This window comes from Euprymna scolopes, chromosome 44 (genome assembly GCF_053919585.1).
Source record: "Euprymna scolopes isolate OS-2025 chromosome 44, ASM5391958v1, whole genome shotgun sequence".
Lineage (NCBI taxonomy): Eukaryota > Metazoa > Mollusca > Cephalopoda > Sepiida > Sepiolidae > Euprymna > Euprymna scolopes.
Window position 1 is genome coordinate 12,770,575 of NC_136525.1, and position 17,093 is coordinate 12,787,667.

The following is a 17,093-nucleotide window of genomic DNA, read 5'->3' on the forward strand; positions in this document are numbered from 1 at the left end:
ATAAACCGCTAAAAATAATTTTCACTCAAAAAATTACTTTCAATTCGCCCCCCCCCCCACCTTTACAATGACGACTTTTAGGGGTTTTCAGGTGGGTGCTGAAACCGAATATAACATTTAAAAGTGGCGCAGAGACATAGTTTTTATGATATGAAGAAGTTAGTTTTTCAAAAAGTGGTGATCACTTTTCTATATAAATTTAACTTAAAATGAGCACCCACTTTCTGGCAACCTAGTGATAATTTTTTGTTTTCTTGGGTTGCTTGAAAGCTTTTTTTTTTTCTTTTTTTTTTTTTTTGAAAATTTTTTACTTATATTCCATCTTAAGAACCACCTTTTAACATAACGACTTTTGAAGGTTTTTGGATATGCTGAAAACTAGGGACTGCCAGTAGTAACACGATGTAACTTTATTATAAATTAATATTATCAATATAACTTTTGTACAATTTAAAAGAAGGGCAAAATAAACCAGTAATAATTTAAAAAAATTTTTTTCATCGAACGAAAATAATGAAATTGCGAGACGAAAATCGTGTTTACATAATTGGCGCTTTAAAATAACGTTCCCATGTAGTAAGCATTTCGAACGTGAAAACATACCCGTGTTTAATAAATCTAGCAAAAATCAACTAATAGTCAGATTTTCGTGAAATTTTCGATACTTATCCATTTTAGAATGAAATTACATATAAAATGCAGTTTCCGTAAAATATGAGGGGAAATATTTTTTTAGTGCGTGTCCCCTCCCTCATATTTATTTTTTTTTCGAAATTCGAACAAAATATATTTAAATCTATCGAAATTTCTATTTATTATGAAACATAAGACTTCAAATAAGTAAAAAATATTTATTTTTTATAAATTTAAATACATATATTGAACAAAAATTTACCTTGAAGTTGCAATTAAAAAATTGATATAAACTTAATAGTTTTTGTTTTTTTAAATAGCGTTTTTTCGAATATATACTATAATCAGTTGAATTGACAAGAAAAAGAAACTTCGTAAACATTAATTTTTTAAGATTAAAACGATTAAAATTCCATTATTTCAAAATGTTCCGTTACAACATAGATTTTTAATTGTGTTTAATTTTTTTTTTAAATATTAAGTTTTAATATAAACATGACTTGTCAGCTATTTTATCGCCAGATTAAAACCAATTTGAAAATATTATTGCACAAAAAATACGCATTTTGTAGCCCCCCCCCGCCTCATTTTGTTTGTCTTTTTTACCGAACAAAATATGGAACCCCGTGGGGTAACCAAATGAACATTCAGTGAAACCGTATTTCATATTTAATATACAAATGTTTATAATATTATTAATCGTTAAACTGTAAATTTTAAAACCCTAACAAAATTATAACAAAGATTAATTATTAATTGCAGTTTGAAGAAGATAAACAAAAGTTTTAAAAAATCATTGTCACTTCTGCTTTTCCATAGTTAGTATAGTTAACACAAATCTGACGTCACAGAAACATGCGGTCCATTTTTCACAATCGTTTGGCAGACCCTACTGAAAACGAATACTGCATTTACATTCGTCGCAAACGAGTAGTTTTCCGGGTATTAAGCAATGTAATTCTTCATGTTATCAGTGGTGGCTGGTGGCCATGTCTGTACGCGCAAGCGCGTATATTTATAAAAGTCGCTGTATTAAAAAGGTGATTGTTAAAGTGGAAAGTAAAAACTTACCAAAAAACTTTCAGACAGTCAAAAAAAAAAAAAAAAAAAAAATCACTTGATAGCCAGAAAGTGGGTGCTCAGTTTTACATTAAATTTATATAGAAAAGTAATCCCTATTTTTGAAAAAAGTAATCTCTATATAAATAAAATGAACTCATTTTTTTCCGTCTGATTTTGACATTAATAGGATTAAAAATCAAGATATTTCATGCAAATATAATATGCACAAACGGCAGAACAATATCTGAGGTGTGTTATAGGCTTATTATTTCTCAAATTCCTCGATAATCTTAGATTTCTATACTTTTTCTGCTGAGAAGTCACGGCCAAAATCGGTTAAGATCAATGGAAGTGGTAAAATATTTTCTCTCTAATAAATTCCTCCTCCCCCTGCCACCACTTAACACCGTTTGGTGATCGTTCACAAGGAACAGTTGAGAAGAGAACACCGGTTTGGCTTCGTAGTTCTTTCATGTGAAGTTATTTAAAATCACTGAACTAAGCTGCAGTGCTCTGTGGCGTAGTGGTTAGCGTGCTGGACAATTCACATTATATTTTCACGTTCGCGCCGACCTACCGTAGTCGTTTTTTTTTTGTTTTTTTTTCCTAAACAACTGGAATGGACTTTTCTTGGTGGCCGAACTGTTAACGTTGCAGATGTTTAGTTTTTTTTTGTTTTTTTTTCACACTTTATTTTCCTACTTTTACTCATGACTCCGGGTTTGATCCTTCCTACTTACCTACCATAACATTTTTTAAAACTCCCCCCCCCGTCCCGGAAACAAACACTCGGGCAACGCCGGGTACCCCCGCTAGTCTATAATATAAATATCACCTGTCTGATTAAATGTATGTATGCATGCATGTATGTATGTTTGTATATCTGCCTAAAACCTTCAATAGACGCAACGGACTTTCACGGGATCGGTATCTTTTTGAAGCTCGATCCTTCAGACGATAAATATCGAAAAATTGGCTAAAAACATTCATGTACTCTCAACTGCGTACTTTTTTACAGGAAGGGGTCGCTTTTTTCGCCGATAAATTTCGAAAGTCATCCTTTCTTTTCGATTGACTAGCCTAAATTTAAACTTGCGTCATTTCCGGTTTGGTCACGGATTTTTTTTTTTTTTACGTTCTTTTCCTCCTTCGCGGTGCGGGTTCGAGACTGCCTGCCTACTGCTACATTTTGTTTTTTTTTTTTGCTCAACACACATCGCCAAATACCCGGGCAACGCCGGGCACCCAGGCTAGTTTCTTCATATCATGAAAACTATTTCTCTGCACCACTTTTAAAGTATATATTCGTTTTCAGCATACCCGTAAACATCAAAAAGTCGTCGTTGTAAAGGTTTGGGGTGGGGGGAATAATTTTTTAAGCGAAAAATATGTTTAAGCGGTTTATTTTGTTTACGGTATTGCTTTAAAAATGAAATGGCAGTATTTTGGAGAGTGTAGCCAACAAATACGAAAGTAAACAAATAAATATTACCAAAGGCAAGATAAATTTTGTTTAACTTATTTTAAAGCGTTTATTTAATTTTAAACATAAGTAGTACTGATTCTTAGAATCAGAGAAAAAAAATAGCCGACAGTAGTCATCAAATGAAGGAGTCGCGATAATCGCTCACAAATCGAAAATTACATAAAATACTGGTAGAACATTACATTTTCGCAATAGATTGTTTGATTTTTGAGTGATTATCGAGACTCCCAAATGACCGTCTAATATCAGCGATTTTTTTTTTTTTTTTTTTGTTCAACACTTTAGAATCGAACTACTTGCGTTTCAAACCAAAACAAACGTTTTGGAATAAGTTAAATAAAATAAAACTTATCCAGCTAAGTAGAAGAGCAACTTATCTTGCCTTTGGTAACATTTTTGTTCAAATATATATATATATATATATAGTGGAATAAATTTAAAAATTGACTTTTTCTCCCTTTTTTTTTCTTACATAGGCATAACCACTTATCAAGGCCCAGAGACCACTCGAGGATAAGGGAAGAGTGTACAGTAGTCAATTGGACAATATAGTAATCGTTAGTAATGAAAATTCGGTAAATAAGTGGAACGGCTCATCAAGAATTTGTTTACGTTGGACTTGAAGACAACCATACCGTAGTCAGCTGGAAAGCAGGAAAACGGAAAACAGTTCCACAGGCGTGCAGTTCTAAGAAAGAAGCTTTGTTCATGGAATCTACGTTTAGGTTTAGGCACAGATAAAGATGGGGGGGGGATTATTGATAGTGCTTTCAGCTACACAAGGGTTTCTTGTGAAAGTTTGGCGAGGGGGACCATAGTTAAAGCTCAGTCAAGCACTAGGTGTGTCAGAAATTTTGTGAAAAATAGTGAATAATTCCATCCCGTCTTTCCAAGCTTATAACTACTCGAAAAATGTAATTCAAGCCCTAATTTTTTTTTTTTTTCAATTAAAGGAGCAAGGACCAAGGTTTCATTAAAAAATAAAATAAAAATAAAAACAAAAAAAACAACGTGGTTAAAAAAAAAAAAAAAATGGTTTTAAACTTCGGAATTTACAGGTAAATTTCTAAAAAACACTTTTTTTAAATTTGAATATATTATTTATTGACCTTTTCTCTTCAATTTGTGATATATAACACTTTGGTGAGAAAATTAATTATTTACTTTTTAATAGACACTTGAAAATGGGGGGGGGCGTGAATTTAAAAAAAAAAAACCTTTGTCTAAAATATTCGCTTTATTGGAAAGAGCATAAAATTTCACATTGACCCTGAAAATATCGTAAAAATAGAATCAATAGAAAAATTTTGATAGATTTTTAAAGTTTAAAAATTGAAAAATATTGAGTTCGTAAAATTCATTACTGTTTAAAAAATAAAAATATTTCTATTACTTTTCAAACAACTTTAATAGTTTATTTTGGAAGTATAATCCATAAAGAAAATAAACAACCCACTTTTAAAAGAGAAATTACGAGTTTTTTTATATTTTATTCGCAGTTTCGTGTTAGGGGTGTCAAAAATTCCTACAAAAATTCTGATACACCTAGTCGAGCAGTTGCCATGAAAATAACAATAAAACAGAGACAAACTCACAACATCTCTTCTGTGAGAAAGGGGTTGCAGGAAAGAGCATCTGCACTATGAAACAGGTGCCGTCAAGAATCGGGCATGTCAACATACTTGAATAAATAAGATGGTCAACATTTTGAAAATATGGAATATAGACATTGGTCATTTATTTCTATATGTTCCGTTGTTAGATCAAGTTTCATATTTTAAAGAACTGGTAAAGAAAAGGTAGAAACATAATTAAGTAAACATATTTACCCATAAACTCATATATATAATATAAAGCTTAACGTCTGTGTGTGTGTGTCTGGTCACGAATAGGCTCCTATATGGTTGACTATTATAGAAAACTGATTACATATAATGATAGAAGATGTATCGAGACACAGGAATTGGTATGTTTGATCTGGCATAATGATGATTCATTAAAATTGTGGGGTCTGCGTTCGCGCCTGGTCCACAAAGTATGGAAATAAAAAATTAAAAACGTTTACAAGTGTTTTTGGTATAGATGTACATAAGAATACTTTGATAAGTATGTTTTAACTTAACTAGGGATGGTATAATAAAATTGTGGAGTCTGAGTTCACGCCTGGCCTCCATAGAATGCAAATAGGCACAAACTTTAATAAAGACTTTTCATATCTATCTGTAAGTATACTTTGATAATTATGTTTCAGTTTGAAGAAATATGGTATAATAAAATTATGGGGTGTTCGTTGGCGCCTATTATTATTCAAAGCATGTCCTGTTTAATAATGGTCATGCATTATTCGGCTCGCTAAAAAAAAATTAATTTATTTATCAAAAATTTTAAAATGGCTTTTTTCGTATAAATATTAAAAAAATTTTTTTTTTTGTTTTGCTTAACTTAAATTAATTATTTTACTTAAAATATTCACCGAATTTCACACTTCAAAACTCAAAAGCAGGATAATTAAACACAATCGAAGTTCTGATATTCAGACGTCAAAATAAGGTATGCAAACAATTTTTTTTTTTTTTTTTTTTTTTTTTTAAATCTATAAATCTGTCCCTTACAACAACACAATATGTTTTGTTCAGTTTCAGATGATTATTTTAAGCATATTTGTTCCCACTTCAAAACAAGGGGGGGGGGGGGTTTGTAAGCAAAAAAAAATATATATATAAATATCGTTTATGAAAAATAAGTACACTGTTATAAAGTTCATTCTTCTCCTAATAATCGCTGAAAATTTCGTATTGATCGGATAATTACATGATTTTTGGTAGATTTTTAAAAAGACGGTCCGTCAAAAAGTACTGACCTGCCCCCCCAGTTTTGGCGGTGCCTAATATATTATATATATATATATATATATATATATATATATATATATATATAAAAATACCTTTACTGAACAACTCTTACCAAAATATCCCCACAATGCAAAACTTAAACTACCACAGACATCACATAATTCAAAACAATGCCTACAACACTCACCCCTCATATTCCACACAAAGCAAATCCCCAAGACACCTCCCTTATCAACTGGCACAATTAGAATATTTAGACACCGCGAAAAATGGCCGAAAAATCAAGTTGTTTTTTAAAACAAAATTACATTTATTAAAATCCATTATTTCTGAGTAACTTTTTTTTCCAGAAAGATAAAACCCTGAATTTTATCATATAGAAAGCAGAATAATGTAAAACTTTTTCTATTTTTAATTAAATTTTAAATGTTAAATTTTACCCAAAAGTTAACAATTGGCGTTTTTTGTTTTGCACAAAAAACATAAATAGTTAAAAAAAAAAGAAAAGGTTTTTGAAAGAATTAATTTGTTTATGTTTTGTCTAAGATTTGGGGTGATTTTCTATGAGAATATGCAAAAATATAATATAAGTACCTGGATTTCAAATAATTCCACTTATTCATATAGGCAACCAGTTACTTCGCGTCGATTTGATTACAATGTTTACATTTGTACTTGATAAAAAGCAAACTACGGAAGACCAAACAAGCCAAAAAAAAAAAAAAAAAAAACTTATTTTTCAGTGACGAAAATCTCAATGTATTATTAACGCTGAGGCTGGCCAGTACCAGTTTGGTTTTTAATGTGTATGTGGGCCAGGCTCCCCAAAATGAGGGGGGGTGCAATTTAAAGCAGAATAAAAAAAATTATTTCAGCGCGTTTGGTCCACCGTAGTCGAAAGGTGGAAAACGTTTTCAAACGGGATCGAAAAAACGATATTTTTAACACAACAGGCACAATAGTTATCGATTTTTTTTTTTTTGTATTGATTCTTCAAAGCATGCCCTGTTTAATAATGGCTATGCATTATTCGGCTCGCTAAAAAATTTTTTAATTTATTTATCAAAGATTTTAAAATGTTTTTTTTTTCGTATAAATATTTTCAAAAAAAATTTTTTGTTTTGCTCAACTTAAATTAATTATTTTACTTAAAATATTCACCGAATTTCACACTTCAAAACTCAAAAGCGGGATAATTAAACACAATCGAAGTTCTGATATTCAGACGTCAAAATAAGGTATGCAAACAAGTTTTTTTTTTTGTTTTGTTTTTTTTAATCTATAATTCTGTCCTTTACAAAGTTTTGTTCAGTTTCAGATGATTATTTTAAGCATATTTGGAACCCCCTCAAAACAAGGGGAGGGGGGTGTAAACGAAAAAAAAAAAAAGAATATATATATATATCATTTATGAAAAATAAGTACACTGTTATAAAGTTCATTCTTCTCTTAATAATCGCTGAAAAATTTGTATTGATTGGATAATTACATGATTTTTGGTAGATTTTTAAAAAGACGGTCCGTCAAAAAGTACTTACCTGCCCTCCCCCTACCCAGTCTTGGTGGTGCCTAAGAATATTCGATACAACACCAATCCCAACAAACAAACCTACCCTACAACAAACCCCAGCAACAACCCTATACAACAATACATCCTCAACGGCAACATCAATTCCAACTAGAACACAACTATCGAACACAAACAACATATAATAAGTAACCCATTCAATCATTTCACACTCAACCCTCACAATAATGCACACAACACTTATCTTACAAGGGGACATCACATCCCCCTAAAACACACAACCTCTCAAAACAAGGAAACCAACAACCCCCACCATTTTTTAGGAATCCCTCACGGAACAACAATTCCAGGTTAGAAAAAAATAACCCAAAATCATCAACTTATCCACATACATCTTATCAAAAAAATGAAACAGAAATACTGAAGCTGGGCCTCAAATTCTGTCCCACTCCTAAAAGCAATATAGCGGAACTAAAAAAGGACCTTAAACAATTCGAACGGAAATTTAGACTAATAGAAACACTAGATGACAAAGGGGACAAAGATGATTCTTTAGTAAAAAAAACAAATCAACATATTTCCCTAACAAACAGAACAACACAAAAGAACTAAACACCTTTGAAAATCTCTGGAACCTCAACCTCAAAGACAAAACCACAAGCAACCTCACATACAAGCAAAACCAAGCACTCGAAAAGATCCGTAATAATAACGACATAATTATAAAAGAAGCAGATAAAGTCAGTGCCATAGTAATCATGGACAAAACTTATAAAATAAAAATTATAGAATTACTAGATGACAAACACTACTATAAACCCATTAGTACTAACATAGATAACACCACCATTTCAAAAATCACAAAACTTTGTACAACACACAACAAAATATTAAAAAAGAAAGAAAAGGACTTTCTGACGAATTTCATTACAAAGACCAACAACTTCTACGGACTGCCCAAAATACACAAATCCGATGAAATAAAACATGCCATCGATACACAAAACTCAGAATAATTAGTGCCCCAAACCTTAGTGACCTTACATTTAGACCCATTGTAGCAGGACCAGCCTGTCCGAAAAGCAGACTTAGCAACTTAAGACATCCTATTACAACCCTTCACAGATCAAGTTAAGAGCTACATGAGGGACAACATTCACTTTCTTACTACCTTACCACATACAGTAGAAAACGGGACACTATTAGTTACATTTGACGTTAGCAGTTTATATAGTAATATACCCCATGAATTAGGAAAAGAAGCAATAACATTTTGGATCAACAGACACACACAAACACTACATCCTAGATTCACAAAGCAATTCATTATAGATAGTATAGACATAATCCTAAATAATAATTCCTTCGAATTCAACAATAGCAACTACATTCAAACACTAGGTACAGCAATGAGAACGAAAATGGTACCAACATACGCAACCCTTACACTAGCTTACCTAGAAGAAACTTTATATGAAAAGATAGAACAAATATTTGGTCACAACACTAAAAAACTGTTTATAGAATCTTGGAAAAGATACCTTGATGACTGCTTCCTCCTGTGGAAACCCACATGGGGGGGGGGGCATCACAGACTTACACACCATACTTCAAAACCTACACTCCAAAATTAAATTCACCCTAAAACAAAAGCTCTACAGAATTACCCTTCCTAGATATAGTGATAAAGATTAAAGACAATAACATTATCACAGACATATACTGCAAACCTACAGACACCCAACAATACCTACACTTTAAAAGTCACCACCCTAAAAGCTGCATAAAAGCCATTCCCTACACCCTAGCACGTAGAATCTGCACCATAGTCACAGACAAAAACATTCGAACAATCAGACTCAAGGAACAACGAATGAATCTAAGAAAAAGAAAATACCCACCACAACTTATAGACAAAGGAAGCCAACTTGCGATAAATGTATATTTAGAAGATTTGAGAACCCCTAAAGAATGAAAACCAAATCCTAACATCTCCACACACAACCCAGAACTTTTCACAGAGATAACGAAAAACCTCTTCCTACTTAACTAAAACAACAAACTAAACAACTTCCTTAAAACAACAAAAATAATAAAAAGCAAACGCCAACCCAAAAACCTAAAACGCATTCTTACCTCATCCAAACTCAATCAAGACACAACAAAAGGAGTCACAAAGCGCAACAAACAATGATGTGGAATCTGCAACATAATATTAGAGAGAAACACATACACATTCATGAACCCCATACAAACATTCAAAATTCAAAAAGACCTAGACTGTACCTCAAAAAATGTGGTCTATGTAATAAAATGTACAGCATGCGATAAATCCTACATAGGCGCCACTAAAAACCTTAGTAATAGAGTAGCCTTACATCGATCCAACATCAAAACTGCAGAAAATAGACACCTGCAGGTGTCACAGCACATACACACATGCAGTGGAGGCAAATCCGAGATAATGCCCATTTTCCAAACTGACAACTACTACTTACTAACACAAGAAAAAAAACTTCATAGCAAAGTTCAACCCCACTTTAAGCATATCCCAATAACAATACACATAAATAGGCAAAACACAAAATACACTTACATGCATGCATACTTAGGCAAATGTGCACCCTCACACACGAAACAAAACAAGCACACACATTCACGGGCGCACGCATCCATATGCAGTATAATACCATTTCCCTAAACTAAACAAATAATTAGGAACAAAATACACTACTCTGCCCACACTTAATAAAAGAAAATCTTTCTAGACAAAAAAAGAAAACTTTAACCAATGTGTGAGTGGTGTGTGTGTGTATATATATATATATGGGTGGGTGAATGTATGTGTGCTCCTGCATGTGTTTCTGTATATATGCGTATGTGTATGTATGTGCCTACATGCATGTGTGTATGTGTGTGATTGTGTGTGTATATATCATCTGTTATCTATTTTCCATTTTGTTTGTGTGTGCGTGTACTTTGGTTGGTACGTGTTGGGTGACCGAGTACATGTATGTATGTGTTTGGACTGGGAATGACAAAAAACCCACACACATTCACGGGCACACACAACAGACAACTCACCTTGGGTACACAAAAAAGAAAGAAAATCATAAAAAACCCATAAAAATTTTCACCAAATAGACCCAAAGCCACCTCGCCTATTAATGGCCTTAACTCTGAACTCTAGAGCAACACACCAACTATTGGTGACAAAAAGTCTGAGATTGGTATTTCTCTGAAAAACACAATCAGTGTTGTCAGAGGTAAAATGTTTTCCAAAGACATTTCAAATTTTCACTTAAAAAAAAAAAAAACTTTAAAAAAATATCTGAAGAGAGCTGAACAAAGCTTGAAACGCATTATAAAAATATTTTTAAATAAAAAATGATAAAAGGCTGAAAAACACAATTGTCGATGGCTACACTTTTAAATATACATTTTTTCTCTCGTTGGAACTACACAACCCCATCACTCATATATATATATATATATGTTTTGATCTGATTACTGTGTGTGTGTGGTGCTTATGCACTTTTGCTACCGTGCTCAAATAACATTATTTAGAAAGCCATTCTTAACATGGGAAGAGTATTTTTTAACTGTTCTCTACTTTCACTTAATTTAATATAAAAAGGTATCGGTGCTTCTACACTATCAGGGTGAGATACTGTAGTCATTAAATGGAGTTTTCAGAAAAAAAAAAAAAATGGTTTCTGCTGATTTTTTTTTTTTTTGTCAATTCTAATAAGTTATAATGGTAGCTTCTAAATTATGCAGTCGGAATTACCTGAATATTACTAGATTATCAAAAAAAAAAAAAAAAAAAAAAAGAAACTTTAATCGTGTTAGCAGGTGAAAAATTGCGGCCATCTTGTTTAAATCGAAACGGAAAAATACCTCCCTTTTTAACTCTCCAGTGTTTTACGATCATTTTCATCAAATTCTATTTTTTTTTTATTTTCTTTAATAAATAATTTTCTATCTTATCGATTTTCGTAATTTTTGGATATAATCATCTTAAAAATATGAGGAATACGTGAATACCATTGTTTTCATGTGCAATTCAGTTTTACGATTTCCGAAATTTTGTTCTGATAGTGTAGAAGCGCCAAGATATCGTAACCCGTGAAAATACTATTTTTAAAAAAATATAACGCGGTAACAAAAGTGCATAAGCACCAATCACCATGTATAGTTTTTGTCTCATTTTTTTTTTCGTATTTATCAGACACCATTTACTATTGTTGTTGCGGGGTTCTACTGATTTTAACAACTGGCTTGAATATTATGGGTTTGTATTACTGTACACACAGATTCGAAAAAGTTGTCAAAAAACAAATATATAACAAATAAATGTTATCAAAGGCAAGATAAGTTACTTTTCTACCAAACTGGATATATTTTTCGTGTTTTTATTCAATGTAACATGTTTATTCAGCTCGAAAACCATGCAGTGTTTACCGATGTATTGGAACATTCAAGATGGCGTCTGATTCTCTCTTTAACACGGTAAGTTTGGGAAAAGGTGTTATAAATAAAAAAACGGATAAAATACTGTTGAAAACTCGCTCAATATATGTTACCGTGACATAGGTTGATTCGGCGGGTTTTTAATAGTATTTTGTTTAGTTTTTTTAATTGTAACACCTTTTCCCAAACTTACGGTGTTAAAGAGGGTGTGAGACGCCATCTTGAATTTTCGAATACATATCGGTAAACAAAACACTGTACGTTTTTCGAGCTGAATAAATATGTTACATTGAATAAAAACACAAAAAATATATCCAGTTTGGCAGAAAAGTAACTTATCTTGCCTTTGATAACATTTATTTGTTATATATTTGTTGTTTTGACAACTTTTTCGAATCTATGTGTACAGTAATACAAACCCAATATTATTGTTTTTTGAGGGTGCTTGTTAAAATAGAATCGACAAATCGATTTTCTTTTTTTAATATATCGTTTTAAACAAAAACAACAGTACTTAATTGTCATGTCGAAAATAGTAATATATCAAAAAATTACGAAAATACATCAAGTACAAAATTTATAGCTAAAAGTAATTACGGAAAATTGGAGATTAAGCGAGTTTCTAACAGTATTTTGTATATTTTTATTTTTAACTCATTTTCCTAAACTTACCGTGTTCAGAGTCGGGCGCCATTTTTAATTTTCCAATACGTCGGTAAACAGTAACACTATGTTTTTCGAACTGAATAAACATGTTACATTAAATAAAAACACTAAAAGATTATCCAATTAGATAGAAAAGTAACTTATCTTGCCTTTGATGACATTTATTTGTTATACATTTGTTGTTTTTTTGACAACTTTTTCGAATCTACGTGTATAGTAAAACACCCATTTTCCTTACCTGTGAACACCTTAAAGATTGCGAATTTCAGGGGACACACTTATCTCCCTTTTCGACACTTTAATAGCTGGCGTTTTGTTTTTGACCATAGCGATACTTTTCTTTTTTTCTAAAAACACGATAGCAGTTCTATTCTACTTTATGAATTTTCGTAAATTTTGGATATATTACTATTTTCGACATGAAAATTAATTAAGTACTGTTGCTTTTGCTTAAAACGACATTTAAAACCTGCGGACTATCTTACCAAGCACCGTTTTTTGTTGTTGTTGTTTTTTTTTTTGGGGGGGGGTCTTCAAGTAAAGTCCCCCGACGTTTGCTGCGGGCCTGTCAGACTAAAACGAAACATCATGAAATAAAATAAGTGTATCCAATACAGAATATTCAAAAAAAAAGTTTTATTTACTAATAAAATATATTGAAATTAAAAAAAAAAAATATTGGTGCTCGTGTACTGCACTGCAGTAACTGCACTATTTATTTTTTTAAATTGTATTTAAGTTTTACGCCTTTTTTATTATTAAATTGTCAAGTGAAAATACGGTACTAAGTCCACCTATTGATCCGTGCTGAAATAACATTATTTAGAAAACCATTCTTACCATGGGGAGGGGGGTTTTGTTTGTACCTATTCTGTACTTTAATAAAAAAAAAAAACAGATATAAAACTTTAATTAAACTTGAAAATACGATTTAAAAAATAGCGCGGATCAATAAGTGCACTAGCACCGAAAATACATAGGATATATAACACCCGTTATGTTAAGAATGGCTTTCTAAATATTTCAGCAGGATACAATGTGCATAAATACACACACGCACAATTGTATTTAAATTATAGACAGAAGAAATTATATATTAGTGGAATATTCTGTATTAGATAGGTTTTGGTACTCATGTATTTTTGTTACCGCGATGAAATAACTATTTCGAAATCCATTCTTAACATGGGGAGGGTGTTTTGTAACTATTTCTGTGCTTCCACCTAACAATTTAATAATATAAAAAATAAAAAGATATCGTGAGGCTTGAATTTAACCCGAAAAAAAAATAAAAAATAAAAAATAAATAAATAAAATGAAAAAAAAAAAAAATAGCGCGGTACCAAAAATACATAAGCACCTACGTGTTTTTTTTTTTTTTATGTTTAGTTTTCAGTCTGACAGGCCCGCAGCAAGCGTCGGGGGATTTTGCTTGAAGAAAGTCTGTTTGTTCTTTTTGTTTTTTTTACTTAAATATGTACTTACCATCTATGAGCCATTCACAGTGGGTCTCCATCGGATATTTCCCTGGTCCATCCGTGATGACCCCGCGAGTGGCATTAAGCAGTTTCCGTCCTTTGCATTCTCGACTGTTGTGATGGTATGGAGGGTAGAATCCGGATGGATTTGGAGACACAGGTTCCGTCCAGAAAAGGAAGACCAACCCCAGGGAACACCAGAGAATCGTCCAAACATTCGGGGCCGTCGACCTCCAATAATAGTAGTAGTCGCAATGGGAAGGGAGGTCTTGCTTGTTCGTTTTGCTTTTATCCCCCAGCCGGAAAGCCATTTCATCTTCTAAAATTCTCTCAATCTCCTCTTGTTTAGGGTTGAGTTGGGGTTAGGAGAAATGGTGTAGGGTTTATTTTTTTACTCCCCCACCAATTAAAAAAAAAAAAAAAAAATAGTGGGGGTAAAAAAAAAAAAAACGCACTTTCCTTCTATGATGGTGGCCCCTATTGGGGGAGGGGGTTAAAATGGTGTTGTTATTTTAGACTATAGGAAGCAACCAAACAAAAAAAAAACAAATTGCTTTCCTAGCCCATTAGTGGTTTTAGGGCACCCAAACGTCGTACATCATAAAGACGGGTGGTAAATTCGTGATTAGAATCTGCGACAAGGTCCCGTCTTTCTAGGCAGACCACAGCAGTCTCCCTTGTCGCTGAGTTTCTCCATTAAGTCCGTGCGTCTTGAAATTGATTCGCACTGGATCACAAGGAAAAACCGGAATCCAGGAACACGACAAAGCGAAACGAAAAAAAAAAATGAACGGACGTCTTAAACGCAGCTTAAACGAGTTCCATCAAAAATCGGAATCCACAGACACGACAAAACGAAACGAAATAAAAAAACAAAAACAAAAAAAACAACCAAGAATCTTGATCGCAGCCCACACGGGTTCAATCAAAAGTCGGAATCCGGGATACGACAAAGCAAACTGGAAAAAAAGAACAGACGTCTTGATCGGAACTAACACCAAACAATGGAATCCAGCAAGATAATATAGCGAAAAGTATTTTTTTTTTAAATCGTGTGTTTTATTAAGGAATTCGCCAGGCATGCATACGTAAAAACCGATTTTCATATTGAATATAATATCAAATAGTATTTAATTAAATAAAATATGTCACATAAATAATAATAAAAAAAAAAAAGTTCGCTATAAAAATGATCATCTTAATCGAAACTAACACGGGTCTTATAAAAAATGGAATCCAGCTACATAAAATAGCGGAACGCAATCAATCAATAAATAAATAAATACAAACGACAAACGTCGTGCTCATAACTAACACGGTTTCAAGCAAAAAGTGGAATCTAGCTACTTAAATTAGCGGAACGCACAATAATAAAGAAAATCTTGACCGAAACTAGAACGAGTTCCATATAAAAATTGGAATTATGTAGAACAACAAAACGAAATCTGTTCATGGTTGTTTAGGAATATCTTTTTTTTTTCTATTCGTAAATCTGAAACGAAAGATAAAAAAAAAATTATAATTGACTTTTTCTCCATTTATGTAACATATTTTATTTCATTAAATACTATTTAATATTGTATTCAATAAGAAAACATTTTATTACGGACACATATCATTAACGAGTTATCCTGGCGCCATTCCTTTGTAGCTCACTTGCCAAATTACAACACCTGCTGTAAGTGGTGTTTTTTTTTTTTTTTAAATAAATTTAATTTATTTTAATTTGCTTGGTTTTTGTTGACCTTTTTTTTTCATATTTTTTGTTCTCCGCATAATTTTTATAAAAATACAGAAAAAAATCTTTATCTGTCACGGATAGCCGTCACGGAACGAAAACTGTCATATTCCAAAAATTACGTAAATTGATCAAGTAGTTTTATTTTTATGAAGAAAATTACCTTTAAACGTTTTAAAGTGATTAATGTGAAATCGTTAGCATTACAAGGCTGATCTCGCAAGTTAGAACCATTGTGGATTTATCTGCCCTTGTTTTGTTTTTTGTTTTTTCAAAATGGCGACGCAAGAGACACCTTTATGCTTACTCATAAAATTGTATTTTCTGAGTAAAAAAAAAACATGCTTGGCCAATTTACGTCAATTTTGGAATATGACATCTTCGTTCCGTGACGAGTACACCAACACCATAAAGATTTTTCCTGTAGTTTTGTTGTTGTTGTTGTTTTTGTTTGTTTGTTTGTTTTCTTTTGTTTTTTTAATTAGGTTGAATTATAGATATTAACCAATTTTTATTGTTTTTGTCTTTTTGCAATAAATTATTTCCTAAATTTAAACCTGGTAAATTTTTACGACGTGCCTCAACCTCCCTATGTTAAAAACGGCTTTCGGAATAAACACCCCCACCCCACCCCACCTCGAAAGCCGTTCTTAACATGGGGAGGTTTGGAGTATGTTTATTCCGAAAGCCGTTATTAACATGGGATGGTTCTGGTTGGGGGTATTTTTACTACGCTGCTGCGGCAGGTCGTAAAAAATACCTTAAATCTTTATATCAATAAAATTATATTAGGTTGGTATCACCATTTATTTGTGCAAAATCGCCAAGTTTTTACGCAAAATCGGTGACGTCATAATTTTGTGTGTAAATTTGACGGATAGTTTAAAGGCGCTAAAAATGAATAATTCAAATAATGTGTTTTTGTTTTAGTTTCGTTTTGTTAGATTTTTATATTTATTTAGCAATTATAAATTTATTATTTTAAAATATTTATTTATGAGTCCGCTGGCTGGATTAATATTTTTTCTTCTACAATAAATATGTGGGCGCTTCTACAGAATCGGGACAAGATTTTATAGTCGATAGATGGAGTTTTCAGATTAAAAAAAAAAAAAAAAAATAATGGTTTCAACTGATTTTTCTTTTCTTTTTTTTCTTTTTTTTTTTTTGTCAATTC

General features: G+C 32.0%; 1 protein-coding gene across 3 annotated transcripts in view; it reads right to left on the reverse strand.

The window, feature by feature from the left end:
* The window catches only part of LOC145268692 (multiple epidermal growth factor-like domains protein 8), a 242,133-nt gene extending 227,075 nt beyond the window's left edge, over positions 1-15,058 (reverse strand). For 2 of the 3 annotated variants that reach the window (XM_080124209.1, XM_080124208.1), the window contains exon 1: positions 14,186-15,058. In XM_080124209.1, coding sequence (XP_079980335.1) covers positions 14,186-14,489 — 304 coding nt within the window. In that variant the 5' untranslated portion in view covers positions 14,490-15,058. The remainder of the gene's footprint in view (positions 1-14,185) is intronic. The other variant, XM_080124210.1, reaches the window with a different exon arrangement.
* Positions 15,059-17,093: the final 2,035 nt, after the last annotated feature.